The sequence below is a fragment of the Capsella rubella genome, unplaced genomic scaffold (assembly GCF_000375325.1).
Source record: "Capsella rubella cultivar Monte Gargano unplaced genomic scaffold, Caprub1_0 scaffold_8, whole genome shotgun sequence".
In the NCBI taxonomy this organism is placed as follows: Eukaryota; Viridiplantae; Streptophyta; class Magnoliopsida; order Brassicales; family Brassicaceae; genus Capsella; species Capsella rubella.
The window spans coordinates 7,686,114-7,703,831 of record NW_006238916.1 but is presented as its reverse complement, the minus strand read 5'-3'; the positions used below and the strand labels follow the sequence as shown (position 1 = coordinate 7,703,831).

Genomic DNA, 17,718 nt, shown 5'->3' with positions numbered 1-17,718 from the left:
TGTCTCGTAATTTAAGTTAGAGATTAATTTTTCTCGGACATATATAATTAAGTTAATCATTTTATTTGGTTAGGTGAATTATTATTATGTCTTATACGTATTAGAACTTATGTGAGTGAACTAATCGACGACTACATATTTATTTTTTTTTTTTTGAATAATCAAAGAGGTTCTTGGCCAAAGCCCATACATCCTCTCAGGCCCGAAACCAAAACATGTTATATGGTTTCGTCCCAAGCGCTACTCGAACCGGCGACCTCTAAGCTTCTGCCAGAGATCTTTACCAATTGAGCTATTAGCACTTGGTCCGACTACTACATATTTACAATGAAGAGGTTAGGTAGGTTATGAAATTTTGGATTGATGAGTATATATATGTACATATACAATACTGTTTTGTGAAGAGTTGATAATACAAAATTGATACTAATATTTTGTATAAAATCTTCTTAAGCTATACCCTAGCCACGTACATTTTGTAGTGGTAAAGAGATGATGACTAAGAAAAAGCCATTATTTTTCAGTTTTTTTTGTTTTTCCTTCTAGAAATTATTTTCCTTTAATTCTTTTAAAGAAGAGCCATGATTTCTTCTCGCTATATGAATGTAGACAAATTTACATTATTATTTTACATAATTATGTGTTGTATATATATGGTCCAAATTTATTGAGTGTGTGTGGAAAGTGTCATTTTAAAAATTCTTTAAATTAAGTGGCAAGTGGGTGTTTTTTGGTTTTTTTTTTTTTTTGTATTTTTGCTTTGACTCAATAGAGTTTGAGTTTGATCCCCTATCATGTTGGGTCTTTTAGTTTCTTACTAACATTGATGTCTTGTCGTTTCTTCATCTCACGATAGTGAACATTACTACATTATATTTGGCGTTTCTGATACAATCAATGGATGCATTTCTCTTTTTGGTTCCTACGAGAGACTAATCAACACACTCGGTAGTTTTTCAAGAAGGTCTCTGATTCGTTTATATTTTACATGCACTTTTTGGAATACGATGCGAAGATATATATGTAACCAATGCCACACTAGATCTCTCTTAATGCCATTATTGTAACCAATGTATTATTATTACTGTAAAGACGATTCGACTGCACCTTTTGTTTTGTTAAATTATAATCTCGAGTGATTTGATAACTGATTCAAAATAAAGTTTTACTTACCCATCATCATATGTCTTATATCTCGACAAAACAAGTTAAGTATAATGTGGTTTATGAACATGTATATATGTCATAGTTCTTATCGCTCTTAGCTAGTATTATAGTGGTCGTCTAAATATATCATATATATAAACTACCTAATTATAATATAAAACAAAAACCTTTTAAAAAATACAGTATAAATGTTTCCTTAATGAAATTATATTAAAACAAAAAAAAAATATTAAAGGCAATTGGTTAGAGGAGTTAAATCACTAATGTCGGATTCAAATCCAAATATAGTTTAAGACATGAAAAAGGATGATTTACAATCGTCAGCAATGTTATGTAACTATGATATGAAGCAAAATGTTGAAAATTTAGGTATAAAAAGGTTAATTTTGTAAATAATGTACATGTTATATAGCTATGATGTGATAAAAGAATGTAACCAACCAATTATATAGTGAAACATGTTTTTGTTCATTGGTCTAAGCTAAGTGTACATTCATTATCAAAAAAATGGGGGACTGCTACAATTCACATGGCAGATCGAATCAATCTATGTTCATATATTTGGTTATATCTCCAACATTATCTTCCTACGGAGATTGAGATTGATGGATCTTTACTAAAGAGAGTTCTAACACTGGATTATAAATGGTTGATGAAGTTAATGATTAAGAAGAAGATTCATTTGGTGTTTGTCTCTATCAAATAATTGATGAATATCGACAAGGCCATATATAGCCAATTAACATCTAGACCACTATATTCTTTGCTTACACTAAAACGATCTGAAATGTCTCTCACATTTAAAGAAAAACACTATCCATAGTTTTAACTTATGAATTGTTTGCATTTTTTTTTTTTTTTTTTTTGTCATCATTACAAATTATACGTCTCTTTTTTAGAGGGACCAGGCTCGAACCCGGATCTGGTGAGAAGGCAACAGAGGTGGGAACCACTAGCCCACTTGTCCTTCTCGAACATAATAATAATGTTTGAAAAAGGTATTTAAACTGTGTTATAAGTACTTGATAGTGTAAAATTGTAACTTTCAGATTCTTTAACCCTATATAGTGAAATCTGCAAAGACAAAAATAAAGAGACTTATTTTCACATAAAGACAACTATATAGAGCAAACAAGATATATAGCACGAAAACAATTGAACGGTAGCTAACGAAAGGACCCAAAAAAATATTAATCCCACTTCTTGAATTATTACCATAGATATAAATATAATTTTTATCATCAGTTTCTTTTAAAAACGAATGCAAATACTTTTATATTCTTTTTAATAAAAACACGTATATATATATATATATATATATATATATTTCTTTGTTTTACAAAATATGATTGTGCTGCTGATAACACATCATATTAAGCAAACGGTGTAAGAGCGGTTCGGAGCAATCTAATCACCCATATATAGCTAGATGTTAGAGCAACATAACCGCAGAAACATGAACGCCATTCACAGCGTAGATCTTGCAATAAAGGTCATGTTAACAACAATGAGGGGGTTGAGAATCGTTTACTATCAAAGTGAATGCATTTTTACACAAATGAGGGACGTTGGGTTTGCATTTACGTAACTAAGAATGATTCCTTATGTGAAGTTGAAGGAAGAAGGTTGTCGAGCAACGACGCAGTGGACCACATTCCCAACTTACCCGGTCTGGACCACAAAGGTGTATCGTGGTCCCTGTTTATCTTTTTGCTGAAAACGGCTGATCCAATATGCCCCAACTGAAAGAAGAATACCCCAATGTGTCACCCACACGGTCACGTGAGTCAGACCAATCACTCTTAGACAGGACGAACAGAGGACAAGTACACAATGATACGAAATTTTTGTCGGTGCTACGTGCTGAGTCATATGAATTAACAACGATAACTGGTTTTCTTGAACAGTTCCAATCAACAAACACCAAAGAACCACAAAGCTAAGGACGTTAAACCGAACATGAACTTGCTTTCAAAGTAGACAAAACAGAAGCAGTAAGTAAAAAGGGAACAAGTTTTTAACAGATGCAACGAAAAGCAAGTTGGTGAAGATGCAAAAATGGTTTTTTTTTCTTGGCAGAGAGACCAGACGACGACAGGAGCATCAGTTTATCTTTGCGTTTGAGAAGTCCATCTCTGGATGCTGCATGAAGGAAAACGAAAAAAGAAGAGATCCGTCCCATATTAGAAAACAATGGGATAAGCATTGAAAATAATAAAAATGTGTTAGGAGGATGTAACGTTTTTACCTCAGACATGAATTTCTTGAGAATCTCTTGCTTCTGTAGCTCGTCACTTGTTGGAAGACCCATCTGCTTTTGCCTTTGATCAAACTGTGGATAGAGAGAACAACAAAAACACTCAGTATCACACAAGAAATAACAAGAAAAGCTGACGATTTGAGATACTTAGAAGACAAGTACCATCATTTTCTCAACAGTCTGGCGAGTTTCTGGGTCAAGGTCACCTAATTTGCTGCTCTCTGGTTCAACTTTCTGAGTATCTATTTCGGGTTCACCTTTCACACAGCATTTCCACCACTCCATCTGATCATGCTTAGTCAAGAGAATCGAAATCACCTTTTGATCCTCTGCAAAGTATCATTTTAACCATTATATAACAATAAGCACTCCATTCTTCACCAACAAAGAAGTTCAATGTATTGATAATTGTTCAGATGGAAATTAGGCAAATACCAATATTCCAGTAGCAGTCATCAGGTTTCACAGATCGGTAAAGCTCCCCCTACAATTATTCAAAGTTTGCAAATTTAGCAAGAATATGAAAAAGATATTTCATCCTACTAGTGTGAAACTGGAATAGTTTCTTATAGACAATAGCAGAGGAAAGAACTTACATCGATTATTGGATCCTGGCCTTTGAGACCAACCTTGAGACGGTTTTTCTTAATCTCACATACAACAGTTCGTGCTTTAGTGCCAGTAGGCACTGGAATGTTAACAGTGACCTCCTGGAGACTCTGGACCCATGAGTAGTTCTCAAGATCAGTTCCATTACCTTTATTAGGAACTGCAAAGAAACATCCAAAAAGTTGACTCGAGATAACAAGAGAACACAAAAAGCTCATCATAGGATTATTTAGAGCATAAGATAAAATCAAAACTACAACCAAGTATAAAATCCATGATGTTGTGCTCTCACTAGAGAGACATCAAGTTGATGTTGAAATTGGTGTTAAGTGAACACTTAACAGAACCCATTGATGCTTAATACCTCATAGAACAACTATCTAATAACCGCCACTGATTCAAAGTCATAGTTCTTTACACTAAGTTGAACAAAGGATATAAAACATGATCAAGATCAACCAGCCCATTCAAGTATTCACAGTTTAATGTCAATCAAAGTTCCAATCCTAAGAACACATACCCTAAACCTAATCTTCAAATAAAACATCTCAAGATCAATGACATGCCAAGTTCCCAGATTCATTCTCATTAAATCTAGTTAAGAGAAAACGATTCAACATTTACCAATGGGACCAGATTCTTTCTTCTCCTCTTCCTTAGGCTTCTCCACAACCATAGGCTCAGCACTTGAAGTAGCCACACTCGGCTTCACACTCTCCTTCTCAACCTTCTTCTCCACAGGTTTAACACTAACCTTCTCAACAGGCTTCACCGTCTCTTTCTCAGCTTTCTTCTTCTCAGCCTTCTTTAACTTCTCCTTCGCCGCCCTAACCGCGAAGGCGATCTCCTCCTCCGCGGAAGTTTTCTTGAGAAAATCGCTCTGTTCTCCAAGAAAGTCAAAAACTTTCTCCAAAAACCCTAATGGGTTTGAAGAATCGAACGTCGCCCTAAACGGGAGCATCGTGGGTCGGCTGCTACTGCTTTCTTCTTCTACCTCAGAGATAATCGCCATGTGGGGTGGTTTCGTTCTAGGGTTTTGCTCTACTCTTGTTGGGTTTGAGAGTAAAAGAAGAGAGGGAAACTGTGAAATGGAGATGTTACAAGATTCGATTTTGGAGATCAAAGCTCTTCACTTTGATTTGGGAAAATGAAAAGCCTCAAATCGAGAAGGTTCGAGAAGAAGTAAGCTTGAGTGAGAAAAAGAAAGATTGTTATTTTAGTCACACAAACAAAAAAAAGGAAAGTTTTAATTTTTTTACAAATAAAAATGATTTTTTATACAGCGTACTATGAACTATATATTAGCCAAAACTTATCAGTGAAAATAGGATATTAGGATATTTTCAGTTATGAATTAATACAAAATAGACTTTCTCATTATTAAAAGAAAAAAGTAACTTGAATTTTAAAACAACTTTATAAACTCAAGGAGAAATTAAAAAAAAAAATACAAAAATTTCAAATTATATTTCAATAATATTCCGAATCTTTCCATAATTTTAACGAATGATAATTACGGAAATATTAAATCAGTTAGAGAGTAAATAAAGGTTTAGCTAAAAATCTATAAAGAGAGAAATTTACTAAGTCCATATATTTCCCCTTGGGTTTGAGATAAAGTTTGGCGTGGGCCAAAATAATTTTACATAAACCAAAACCTGCAGAAGCCTAACAAGGCCCAACAAACTTCTAACTTTTAACATTGGACTCCTCTATACATCTAATATCAACCTTTGACATAGGCCATACATATTTCACTGAATGAGTTACTACTTACTAGGTTTTATACACACTGTAAAAAACAAAAGAACAAAAAGGCGTACCACCTAGAAGAAGAGATACAAAACAAAGTGCAATTTGATATTAAATGTTTACTCAGAACAAGAATTGAGTAATAGGTGCAACCACCCAAATCATTCTTCTAGCTCGTACTATATATATATCTCCCAGTCCCGGTGACCAACGTTGAGAATGGCAATGCGAGCTGCCATTATTGCTATCTGATTTTCAACCAGCCGAAGATTCTCTTCATCTAGCCACTACTGATCAGATTAATGTTCTTTTTTTATTATTACGTACCATTCTATGTGAGCCATGAATACTAGTACAATCGATCGCATCATTGCCTACCGTCTCTAGTTTTGAGTTTATATATAACAAAAGTTCTGATATTTCTTAAACAACATATTTCTGATATCTATAGTATTAGTTGTGTAGAAATTATAAAAATATAACTAAGTGCATGGTACGTAGGTGGTAGTTGGTTTTAACTAAGATTCATCATGTTGGTCTACTGGCAAAGACCTAATTCTATTAGCCATGAAACTATTGCTTAAGTAGCCACTCACTCGTAAACGTTTTAAGTGACAAAATATTCAAATCTTTATGATGAACATCAAGGGGGTTAGTAACCCTAATTATCTCAAATTTTTATAGAATGATAATTTACTTTCGAATAGTTCTTTTCTTTTTTTCTTACCTGACGTGGTAAATATTTTAACGGTTTAGACAATACAATAAATATTGGTTCTGTAAAAAGAGCAAGAAAAGACAAGAGAATGTGAATCCATATCCAATGTATCCATCTCTTTTGTAAATTATTTTTGATATTTTTTTTTTTTTGAGATGGTTAAAAGTCGTTTTCTAATCAATCGAAATAATGGTAACCGTTTTCTTTAGCTGCAGTAAAATTCAGATGGACATTAATTTACAATTTGGTAATCAATAAAAATGGCTAGTCCCGAATCGTAGCTATAGTAGTTGGTTGTTGTTACAAAGAACTTAATTCATTTAAAGATAAAAGTTAAGTTTACCATTCCCATAGAGAGTAGTGGAGAGTAAATAAAAGTGCACACACCATGCATTTATTCATAGAAAGAAGCTGTCTGAAAACTCAACCGAAATGTGTAATACGTACATTAATTTGCAGAATAAACACGTTTAATAAGATCAAGATTTTTTAAACCAACAAAACAAGAAGAAGAAGAAGAAAAGGTTTTGTCCATATCTGCATATATATACATCTACGAGCAATGAATTTTGTACTTGTGGTTGTATTGATCGACATAAACTTCACTTTTCGTATATTTGTAACATATTTGATGCTTATAATTTGAATGAATGACCAAAAAGTATTGTCAGAACAATTTCTACGTTTGGTAAAATGATAATTTATTCGAGTTTTACATTAAAAGGGAACATTAAATGAATTTTTTTAGTACACAAAAGAAAATCTCTGGTCGATATGGTTGGCCCAAATAAAATTGAATAGTACCTACCAACCCATGTATTCGTGGCATTGGAGTGAATAAGTGATCAATGATTATTATGTTTAGGTCCATATGGTTTTAAAAGGAAATGGTGAAGAATAGTACGTACTACTATAAATGAGGACATTAACCAAAGAACATAACAAGAATTAAGCCAAGTTATTGGTAATAACCATTGATCTCTCATGAAAGGATAGGAAAATTTAATTTAAAACCTTGGTTTCTTAACTTAGATTACTCGTTTGGAAGATTACTTAAGTAATTACTTGACTATAGAGTGTCATGGACACAACAAAATATGTAGTCTCAGACTCTCTCAGTAATTAATTTATGTTGGTGAAGTTAGTATTAGTCAGCAGAGTAGTCATTAAAATTCTCGTTTCCCGAGGAGTTGAATCTTACTATATTCTAGCGATTTGACCACTACGATTTTTGTAGATTAATTTAGATTTTGGGTTCTAAATTCTTTTTTGAGATTACTGTATAATGCGTGATGTCCACCTGATGATGTCATTAAGACAAACCATAAAATACACTGACATGAAGATGAAGTAGTAGTTATGTTCATAACCAAAGAGTTCATAACCAAAGAGTTCATAACTAAAACCGTGTAACTTTACTTATATATATAGAGAGAGAATATAGCATAAAGTGACTGTGAGTGAAGAAGTTAAAAGCACCCTCCCACAAAACTTGGAAAAAGCCACAAATAGGTTAAAGAATGGGTGGAGAGAAGAAGAAGAAGAAGAGGGACACCACCGTGATGGAGACGGTGGTGGTGGAGGAAGAGCCGCTCAGCCCATGCTCACGGCTGTTCAATTCGCCGGATTTTAACTGTGCCATAATTGTCACTATGGGATGTAGAGTCAAAGCAAACCCACCTGCCATTGTCGACGGCCTTAAACACACCCTTGTTAACCACCCTCGCTTCTCAAGCATTTTAGTAAGTCCCAAAAACACTTATTTATAAAAAAAACATATATTTTCATTTAGTAAGTCCATACACACACATAACATATGGTAAAAATAGAAGAAAATGATGTAAAGTAAACCATTGGATTTTATAATAGTAATGTTTTTTTTTTTCTCTAATCATGTTTGTATCATTAGAGTTATAACATACTAACCAGATTGGAAATAGTTGAAACAATCCTCTTGTTTACTTTTACTTTTTCTCATGTATACGATTCTTTTTGTATGTGATTCTTTTTTTTCTTGTCATGATGAACTCATCAGGAGATGAACAATGGGAAGAAAGGGAAACCGTGTTGGGTTCGAACAAAAGTTAGAGTAGAAGATCATGTGATTGTGCCAGATATAGATCCCAAAATTGAAAATCCTGATAAGTATCTTGAAGACTATATCTCTAAGTTAACAACTATTCCTATGGATTTGTCTAAACCATTATGGGAAATGCACATACTAAACCTCAAAACATCCAACGCTGAATCAATAGCCATTCTCAAGATCCATCATTCTTTGGGTGATGGAATGTCTCTCATGTCTCTTTTCCTAGCTTGCACCCGCAAAACATCAAACCCCGAGGCTTTGCCTACTGTTGCGGTTCAGAAAAAACGCCTTGTACCGAGCTGCAACAGCGGGTTTTTCAACAAGATTTGGTGGTTATTTGTAGTGCTCTGGTTCATCCTAAGGTTGCTATTCAACACTTTTGTTGATATCTTAATGTTTGCTCTTACGATATTATTCGTGAGGGATACAGAGACTCCTCTCTTGGCCAAACCTGGAAGTGAACTTATCCCTAAGCGGTTCGTCCACCGGATTATCAGCTTTGACGATGTGAAGCTGGTGAAAAACGCATTGAAAATGGTAAACAAAAGCGTTCTGTTTACTAATTTTTTAAGAATCACTTTATTCATGTATAATCACTGACATTTTTAGCCTTTAATCTAATGTTTCTTAGACTGTAAACGATGTTCTTCTTGGAGTAACGGAAGCTGGACTTACGCGGTACCTGAGCCGTAGATATGGTAAAAGTTGTACTTACACTCCATTATTATACTTATAAGTTTAGAGCTCACGTTCATCTAACAAAACTATTGTCATATGTTTTGACATAGATCAAGAAGCAACACCAAAATCGAAAGAGTCGATGAGGAAAATCCGACTTCGATCAGCTATTATGATTAACTTGAGACCAAACGCAGGAATTGAGGTATATATATAGTGTTGGAATATTTAGAAACCAAATAGTTGTAAACAGAATTGTGTGGTTTCATTATTGTTAAATGATGCAATATATAGGCTCTAGCGGATATGATGGCGAAGAAATCGAAATGCAGATGGGGAAATCTATTCGGCTACATTCTACTACCGTTCTCTGTTGGGCAAGAGACCGATCCTCTAGAATACGTGCGCCGAGCTAAAGCCACCGTAGACCGCAAGAAACACTCTCTCGAAGCCGTATTCTCCATGGCATTCTTTAAAGTTATATTAAAAGTTTTTGGACTCAAGGTGACATCTAAATCCGAATTTAAACAGAGTTAATCATGCATAGGTTTTGTTAATCCATATACACATGAATCTATTCTAATAGAGAAACAAAAAACACACAAAAATACAGGCAAGTGTAGTTCTTGTAAGGAAAGTGATCCATAGCACAACGTTGTCATTTTCAAATGTGGTCGGTCCAAAGGAAGAGATTACCTTCCATGGTCATCCACTATCTTATATCGCCCCTTGTGTTTTTGGCCACCCACATGTAAGCATTAATTGTATATAGAAAATTTCATCATATAGAATCTTCATGACTATTTCTGTTAATTTTAATCATGTTTTTGTGTGTATTGTGTGTGAAGGCTCTTACTCTACATTTCCAGAGCTATGCGAACAAGGTCATAATATCGGTAACTGCGGATCCAACGATCATTCCTGACCCTCACAAGATGTGTGACGATTTGGTGGAGTCTCTCAAAATCATTAAATCCGCTGTCCTAGAAAGAGGGCTATATGAGATCGAGGTCTAGTTTATAAAAGCTCTTTTGTTGTGTGTCACACTATGGACTCTAAATTAATAGTTTAATACCTTACGATTTTATTATAATAACTAGGCATATATAGATATGAAAATTGTAAGACATCTAATTTTATATTATAAGCAGGTTTTTAACTATAAGATGAGATTTTTGGTTACTTGGTAGACACATCACTTTTAATAGAGAGATACTATGAGCTAATTCACTTCCAAAGCAATTCATTACGAATGGCGATGGAAAAATGTCCAAATTATACATGAACTATGAATTTTGGTTTTGATATGTAACTCAACTTTATAAAGCTGTGAAGATTCAATGATCAAGTCATCAACGACATGTTGCATGCATATTAAATTTGTTGAGAATGACCAGCTACTTGACTTAAAGAACCAAATACTAAAACGTAACAGCGAAATCTTCCAAACAACAAAACATGCCCAAATGAAGTATTTAATAAAGGTACATAGATGTCCCAAAGCCCATAGCTCTAACCATGTCTTGATTCAAAAACTCAGAAGTTAGCCACTAATAGAAATTGCAATTTTGTTGAAAAATGATTAATCCATAGAAAGAAGTTGTCGGTATCGATTAATTAGAGATGAAGATAAAGCACTAACTATGATGTCTAGTACTGTAAAATCAAACTGATAATAATTCTAAGTGTAACGTTCTATGGTCGAGTTAGTTATCTCTAATGAAGACATCTTTTGACTTTAACCTCAGCTCTTACACCAATGGTTGAATCTAAATTATTCAGTGAGATTTAAAACGCATTACCAACAACCAATCTTATGAATGCTGCTGTCAAACTCATCAACTGTATTAAGCATCATTATTAGTGTAAATGCTGTGTCATGCTAGTCACCAAACCTTTTAATGATTTAATTAATTAATACTACAGTTTTCTTTTGTATTTCGTTAATTCGTTATCAATATATTAATGATATATTGAATTTATATTAAAGAAATGAAATGAAATTACGAGTATCGGGATATTGTTGTCATCAGTCTAATGATAATTCAGAAAAGTGTATACAGTTGATAACCTGATTGGTAAACGTCTAAAAAGCAATATTCAGTTTTATCTATATACTGCCAAAGTGCCAATAATGGATAGCATAAAACATGCACGTCCATGTAATTAAGTGACACATGAACATGTGTTCTTGTACCAAGTTTACAAAAGAACTTAATGATTTATGTTTTTTTTTTGGTTACTATGATTTATGTTTCTAACGTAAAAACTAAAAAGTTCTTTCACCAACGGTGTCATGATGATTTTTCGAGTTTCTTTCCCTCAATTACTAGTGATGTCAAAGTTAAATATATAGTAAATCATCATTTCATAAGATTTTTCTTACTAGGGAATTGGGAAATCAGTCATCGTTGGATTATAAGACCATCAATAATGATCTTACAACACTAGCTATACAAAAGTAGAACATATGAAAATTTGGATTTTCTTGCTAATCTAAACCACCATTTATAGTAGTTAAGCATGTTTAGCTCCTAGTGGAAAAGTTTGAACTGAATTTGGCATCGATCCATAGAGAAAATTAATCATCAACTGATTAGGGTTGGTTATATGTACATATGTTTCCAAAGATGTATATATGTATACCGTTATTAGACGGTAATGTGTGTAATAAACAAATGCGTTAATGAACCACATAAGACCTTTTTTGTTAAAAGTAATTGAGACAACAAGAATCATTCATTCATTAATCAAAAACGTGAGTGGTCTGATGAAAATAGAACTTTTGTGAAGGAGACAAAACACAAAAGGCTAAGATAAGAAAAGGAAAAAAGAGGTTTTAAGAGACAGAAGACTTATGGTAGAGGACAGCTCACACTCTTATTGACATTGACTTGGTACCCAACCTTTAATTTTGTTATCATTAGGCTATTTAGCTACATTAGCTATACGATCGTTTACACAATTCTTATCATATCAACATCTACCTCCACCGCGTGACTTGAGACCTTTTTTTTTTCTTTTGGCAAAAACATTGACTTAAACATCAACCATTCCATTTTTTGAAAAGGGTATTTTTAGTGTTCTTCTGCCAAATTACCTTAAATAATAACTAATAACTAATATATGTAAAGTTGTAAACCATAGAAACAAGATTCTTAATGTCTATATCCATAATATGAAGGAGGAAAAGGTTAGATACATATATAACATATGATAGCTAGGAACTGGTTCTGAGCAGTCAACACCAAACTAAAAACAAACAATATATCTATAGCAACCTGGAAGATTAATTAGTGGATAATATACTAATTCGATCCCTAAACCAGAACATTAATTGAAACGAGAATTTTGGAAACGATTGAACCAAAGCAAAACTATACATGTACATACTGTTTTGTGTGATTAATATTGGTAGATAAGTCTTATCTCAATAACTATTCCGTTTTAATTCCATGGGGCTCCAGTTGGTGGACGACGTAGATTTGTCCCATCAACGCTTTGAGACCATATGAGCGCGTGCCTTGACTCTTCTTGATACTACTCAACTTAGTATTTGTATGTATACGTTTGTTAGTATATAGCATCTATTGATCCGCATGCAACCGTGAATTGGATTATATAATGGTAAAACCCGACTAAACATATATGCATGTTATACCACTTTAGAGTTTGAACTCGGTGTTTAATATGCAACTGATCATATCATTTTGGCATACTATACTAAGTATAGGGAAAGATCCATCGGACGGTCTATCGGATGTGATATTTCCCTACACTTAACATATGGTTGAAGAGGACGAGTTCGAACATATGGTAATATTGAGTAGAACATGGATTTAGACAGCTTTTGGTACGTAAGAAAATTTATAAACAAAAAAAACGAAATTAAGAAAGAAACAAATAACGGTGAAGAAAAAAAAAAGATCACCGACACCGTTAGAAAAATCTTATTTACTATTTGAGAAAAAGCACCAATTAGTGTTGATATAAAATATTATATTTTCCAAATTAGCACTAATTAGTGTATCGTAAGATATAAATATACAATAGTACGTTCGATTCTATTATAGAAATGAATGACGTATTAGTTACTATTTTTTTTTCCTATAATGAATGATGCAAGTTGTTAGAGATGCATCATTATACTAAAATAATACTCGTACATACACATCAAAACATACTTATTTGATAGAGCCATCGACAAATTTTGTTCGTTTGTGGTCCTTTTAGAATACTACAATTCAATTATATATCACTAAAAAAATATTACAGCTATCAGGCATAAGGTATATTACAAACTAAGAAATTGACCCATAGTTTTTTTTATATAAATATAACTCATGACATTTTTCTATTTCTTTAAATAGCTTCATCTATATAATAATTTATCTCATCTTTGTTCTCTCCTTAAACAAACTCTTAAACTTCACTCTAAAACACCACAATGGGTTACGATAGGCTCGGTCCGTCCCGACCATCAGACACGAACCAGAAAGACCAAGCCACGTCACTTCCGGAGCAAAACAAGAAAACTAAAACGAAGCTGATTCTCTTCACTTTGGCTGTTTTAGTTGTTGGAGTGATCTGCTTCGGGATCTTTGCTGGTATCCGAGCTGCAGGTTCGGACAAAACCGTGCCGAAGCTAACACGAAAACCGACCCAAGCGATCTCCCGAACCTGTAGCAAATCGTTATACCCGAACCTATGCATCGACACACTTCTTGATTTCCCGGGATCTTTAACCGCCGACGAGAGCGAACTCATTCACATCTCCTTCAACGCAACGCTTCAAAGATTCAGCAAAGCTCTTTATGCTTCTTCTACGATCACTTACACTCAGATGCCGCCACGTGTACGGTCAGCTTACGATTCTTGCCTCGAGCTGCTAGATGACTCGGTCGAAGCCCTCACGCGTGCTCTCTCCTCAGTCGTAGTCGTATCCGGAGACGAGTCTCACTCCGACGTGATGACGTGGCTCAGCTCAGCGATGACTAACCACGACACTTGCACTGACGGGTTCGATGAAACTGATGGAGAAGGAGGAGGAGTGAAGGATCAAGTGATCGGAGCGGTTAAAGATTTGTCGGAGATGGTGAGTAACTGTTTGGCGATATTCGCCGGAAAAGTAACAGATTTGTCTGGAGTTCCGGTGGTGAATAATAGGAAGTTACTTGGGACAGAAGAAACAGAGGAATTACCTAATTGGTTGAACAGAGAAGACAGAGAGCTTCTTGGTACCCCGGCGCCGGCGATTCAAGCTGATATCACGGTGTCTAAAGACGGTACCGGAACGTTCAAGACAATCACGGAGGCTATCAAGAAAGCTCCGGAGCATAGTAGCCGTAAATTCGTTATCTACGTTAAAGCAGGAAGGTACGAAGAAGAGAATTTAAAAGTTGGGAGGAAGAAGACTAACATAGTGTTCATCGGAGACGGCAAGGGTAAAACGGTCATAACCGGTGGTAAAAGTATCGCCGATGATCTAACTACTTTTCACACCGCCACTTTCGGTAACAGAATCTAACTTTTTAACTTTTGTTTTTTTTTAACTGTTGATGATTTATTGATTTATGTTTTCATTGCTGTAGCTGCTACTGGAGCTGGATTTATAGTGAGAGACATAACGTTCGAGAATTACGCCGGACCGGGTAAGCATCAGGCCGTGGCACTACGAATTGGTGGAGACCATGCGGTGGTTTACCATTGCAGTATTATCGGATACCAAGATGCGCTTTACGTACATTCTAACCGACAGTTTTTTCGCGAATGCGATATTTATGGAACGGTCGATTTTATATTCGGTAACGCAGCTGTGATCTTACAGAGTTGTAACATCTATGCGCGTAAACCTATGCCTCAGCAGAAGATTACCATCACGGCTCAGAACCGGAAAGATCCTAATCAGAACACGGGGATTTCGATTCACGCTTGTAAGATACTAGCCACGCCGGATCTTGAAGCCTCTAAGGGTAGTTATCCTACGTATCTAGGCCGTCCGTGGAAGTTGTATTCTAGAGTTGTGTACATGATGTCGGATATGGGTGATCATATTGACCCGAGAGGATGGTTGGAGTGGAATGGTCCGTTTGCATTGGACACATTGTACTATGGTGAGTATATGAACAAAGGGCCAGGGTCAGGGATGGGTCAACGAGTTAAGTGGCCGGGTTATCACGTTATTACCTCAGCGGTTGAGGCTAGCAAGTTTACGGTGGCTCAGTTCATTTCTGGTTCTTCGTGGTTGCCACCAACCGGCGTGGCTTTTTTCTCGGGGTTGTCACAATAGATTGTCTCAGCCTTGTATGTAATGTATACGAAAGATTTTTATATACGAACTCAAGATTTGTAATATAGTCCACAAACCATTTTAAGTGTACTTATTATATGATAGGACTTCTTCTTGAATGAAATAAAGATTATGAATTGAGTATGTTCTCTGTAACTGTTCTGGATTCTTTGCTCAGATATCAGTGTTTGCATATATGTACAGTAATGGAAAGATTAGTTTTGGATGACGAAAGAAACATTGCAAGTTTTGTGATCTGTCTGCACATTTCTGGCAAAATAGAACAACTCTTTTTTCTTCTCTAAATACACTTTTGGATGACAAGAAACTGTCTGAATCAAAAAACACACCAAACCAAAACTAAACCACGTGAAACAGATCAAAGAGATCGAACAACTGAAAATAGGTTTAGAGAGTTGGTTGGTTCTGATTCAGCTACACACACATGTTTGGTATGCAAACACCAGAATCTGGATTCTGTTGCTCTTTCCAGATTCTTCCGGTGACTCTAAGTTTCAGCTCTTTCCTATCTCCACCGGAGAAGAAGAGTGCCATGTTTCTTTGGATTATAAGACCGTCGTGACTGTCTCTAACTTTCCTGTGACTATCTCTGATGCTTCTTGGGGTTCCTTCCCATGAGAGTTTTCTCCCACTGCCTCCAACTTCTAAGCTGTATGTATAGTTTCGTGCGTCTTCTTCATCGCCCATGAATCTCAGAAACGCCATGTATACTGGAGCCATACCTAGTTGAAACGCTTCAAAATGAAGACAAAAGTATTGTCCAAAACAATGAAATACCTACAAAACAATAAGACAAGGAAAAAGAACCCTCAGAATCTCAAGACAATTGAAAATCTCACAAATCATAAGCGAGAACAATGCTAACCGTAAGCATCCAAGTTGCGTTCTCTACTTCTCGTGGATTGGATTTGACATAACGGTGGTTAAACGTACATCCAGAGTGCATATCGACTTTGTGATCATCTCTTAAATGATCTACAAGGAAACTGGTGTCTCCTACAACAGGACACTCTGAGCCAGCATAAGGACAACTATAAGGTCTAAAGTTGCACACAGACTCATGCTTAAGTTTGCTGTAATAAGGGAATATCTCAGGGCATCCAAGATTGTAATACTTGCAAGGTAGCTCAAGCGACTCAGCCACTTTCTCAAGAGCCAAACATCTAATATCTCCAAGCTCTTGTCTACAAGTCGGACACCGATTATGCACCCTTGTTTTACAGGTCGAGCATAACGTATGCCCATTATGACACTACAAAAGAAGAAAACTTTTCTCACTTATCTTAACTTACAAAAGAACACAGCACACAAATCAAAACATCCATAAACCCTCTTAAGAACCTTAATTGTTTCAACACACCAAAATCTCCATCAAATCATAGCTATTTTGCATATCAACCCCAAATTCAGGAATTGGAAATCATAAAAATTGAAACTTTATACAGGTAAGAGGCAACACAATTCAACGAGATCTGTCTAAACTCTCAAATGATAAGATACGAACCTGATGAATAGGTGGGTACATAGAATTAGTGCAGACAGGGCATTCAAGGAGCTCGTAAACGCTAGTCGCCGGAGAGATCACCACGGTGGCTCCTCCCTGAGACTTGGTTGATGAGATTTTGTTTTTGTGATGAAGAATCTCATCGTTCTCCATCGCGCATTCGATACTATCCGTCTCCATTAACACCATGGTTTTGAAAATCAAACAAGTCTCAAAATTCAAAATTGAAAAAGATAAAAAGTTGGGGACTTTTTTGTTCCTGGAAAATAAAAATAGGTTCTTTTTTTTTTTTTTCTTTCACGCCGATCAAACTAAAGAACGAAATCGCAAAACACAAGAGAGAAAGAGAAAAGGGAAACTGGGATTTTCCAGGAAAATCAAACCCTTTTCTCTCTGTCTCTGTCTCTCTCTTTTTCTCAAATGGTTTGCGCCAAAGAGGTGCTTTTCTTCGTTGGCTTGTTTCATTCTTTGAGAAAAGTTTCTGAGGAATTAAATATAGCCGTCCAGATTAAAAAGCTTTTATTTTTTCCGGATTTTAATCCGACGGTTATTAAAATCTGGCACATGGGTGGGTGTTTGATTTTTCCTCTTGTAATAAGATTGTATTTTGTTACACTGAGTTGAATCGAAA

General features: G+C 35.2%; 4 protein-coding genes across 4 annotated transcripts; 2 read left to right on the top strand and 2 right to left on the bottom strand.

Moving 5' to 3' along the window:
- Window positions 1-3,035: 3,035 nt before the first annotated feature.
- LOC17876584 (protein BOBBER 1) lies at window positions 3,036-5,220 on the bottom strand. Its single transcript, XM_006280819.2, has 6 exons — window positions 4,661-5,220; window positions 4,024-4,196; window positions 3,863-3,911; window positions 3,590-3,756; window positions 3,416-3,499; window positions 3,036-3,309 (listed from the first exon to the last, which is right to left on the bottom strand). Exons 1-6 carry the CDS (start codon window positions 5,046-5,048, stop codon window positions 3,271-3,273), a joined length of 900 nt encoding a protein of 299 aa, XP_006280881.1. The 5' UTR covers window positions 5,049-5,220; the 3' UTR covers window positions 3,036-3,270.
- A 2,783-nt stretch (window positions 5,221-8,003) lies between these two features.
- Window positions 8,004-10,367, top strand: LOC17876450 (O-acyltransferase WSD1). Its single transcript, XM_006282287.2, has 7 exons — window positions 8,004-8,248; window positions 8,542-9,132; window positions 9,227-9,293; window positions 9,384-9,478; window positions 9,568-9,777; window positions 9,887-10,024; window positions 10,122-10,367. Exons 1-7 carry the CDS (start codon window positions 8,027-8,029, stop codon window positions 10,287-10,289), a joined length of 1,491 nt encoding a protein of 496 aa, XP_006282349.1. The 5' UTR covers window positions 8,004-8,026; the 3' UTR covers window positions 10,290-10,367.
- A 3,287-nt stretch (window positions 10,368-13,654) lies between these two features.
- Window positions 13,655-15,706, top strand: LOC17875561 (probable pectinesterase/pectinesterase inhibitor 61). Its single transcript, XM_006279542.2, has 2 exons — window positions 13,655-14,786; window positions 14,865-15,706. The coding sequence occupies exons 1-2, from the start codon at window positions 13,721-13,723 to the stop codon at window positions 15,560-15,562; spliced, it is 1,764 nt and encodes a 587-aa protein (XP_006279604.1). The 5' UTR covers window positions 13,655-13,720; the 3' UTR covers window positions 15,563-15,706.
- A 123-nt stretch (window positions 15,707-15,829) lies between these two features.
- Window positions 15,830-17,527, bottom strand: LOC17876977 (E3 ubiquitin-protein ligase SINAT5). Its single transcript, XM_006280778.2, has 3 exons — window positions 17,088-17,527; window positions 16,449-16,835; window positions 15,830-16,360 (listed from the first exon to the last, which is right to left on the bottom strand). Exons 1-3 carry the CDS (start codon window positions 17,274-17,276, stop codon window positions 15,998-16,000), a joined length of 939 nt encoding a protein of 312 aa, XP_006280840.1. The 5' UTR covers window positions 17,277-17,527; the 3' UTR covers window positions 15,830-15,997.
- Between the last annotated feature and the right edge of the window lie 191 nt (window positions 17,528-17,718).

What these genes read in the sequence shown, in the direction of transcription:
- LOC17875561 (XM_006279542.2), top strand. Translation starts at nt 13,721, where the DNA reads ATGGGTTACGATAGGCTCGGTCCGTCCCGACCATCAGACACGAACCAG. An exon ending in TTTTCACACCGCCACTTTCG is followed by an intron (nt 14,787 to 14,864) that starts GTAACAGAATCT and finishes TCATTGCTGTAG; the next exon opens with CTGCTACTGGAGCTGGATTT.
- LOC17876977 (XM_006280778.2), bottom strand. Translation starts at nt 17,276, where the DNA reads ATGGTGTTAATGGAGACGGATAGTATCGAATGCGCGATGGAGAACGAT. An exon ending in TGTACCCACCTATTCATCAG is followed by an intron (nt 16,836 to 17,087) that starts GTTCGTATCTTA and finishes CTTCTTTTGTAG; the next exon opens with TGTCATAATGGGCATACGTT. An exon ending in ACGCAACTTGGATGCTTACG is followed by an intron (nt 16,361 to 16,448) that starts GTTAGCATTGTT and finishes ATTGTTTTGTAG; the next exon opens with GTATTTCATTGTTTTGGACA.
- LOC17876584 (XM_006280819.2), bottom strand. Translation starts at nt 5,048, where the DNA reads ATGGCGATTATCTCTGAGGTAGAAGAAGAAAGCAGTAGCAGCCGACCC. An exon ending in AGACTGTTGAGAAAATGATG is followed by an intron (nt 3,500 to 3,589) that starts GTACTTGTCTTC and finishes CTCTATCCACAG; the next exon opens with TTTGATCAAAGGCAAAAGCA. An exon ending in TCAAGAAATTCATGTCTGAG is followed by an intron (nt 3,310 to 3,415) that starts GTAAAAACGTTA and finishes TCCTTCATGCAG; the next exon opens with CATCCAGAGATGGACTTCTC.
- LOC17876450 (XM_006282287.2), top strand. Translation starts at nt 8,027, where the DNA reads ATGGGTGGAGAGAAGAAGAAGAAGAAGAGGGACACCACCGTGATGGAG. An exon ending in GTACCTGAGCCGTAGATATG is followed by an intron (nt 9,294 to 9,383) that starts GTAAAAGTTGTA and finishes GTTTTGACATAG; the next exon opens with ATCAAGAAGCAACACCAAAA. An exon ending in GTGTTTTTGGCCACCCACAT is followed by an intron (nt 10,025 to 10,121) that starts GTAAGCATTAAT and finishes TTGTGTGTGAAG; the next exon opens with GCTCTTACTCTACATTTCCA.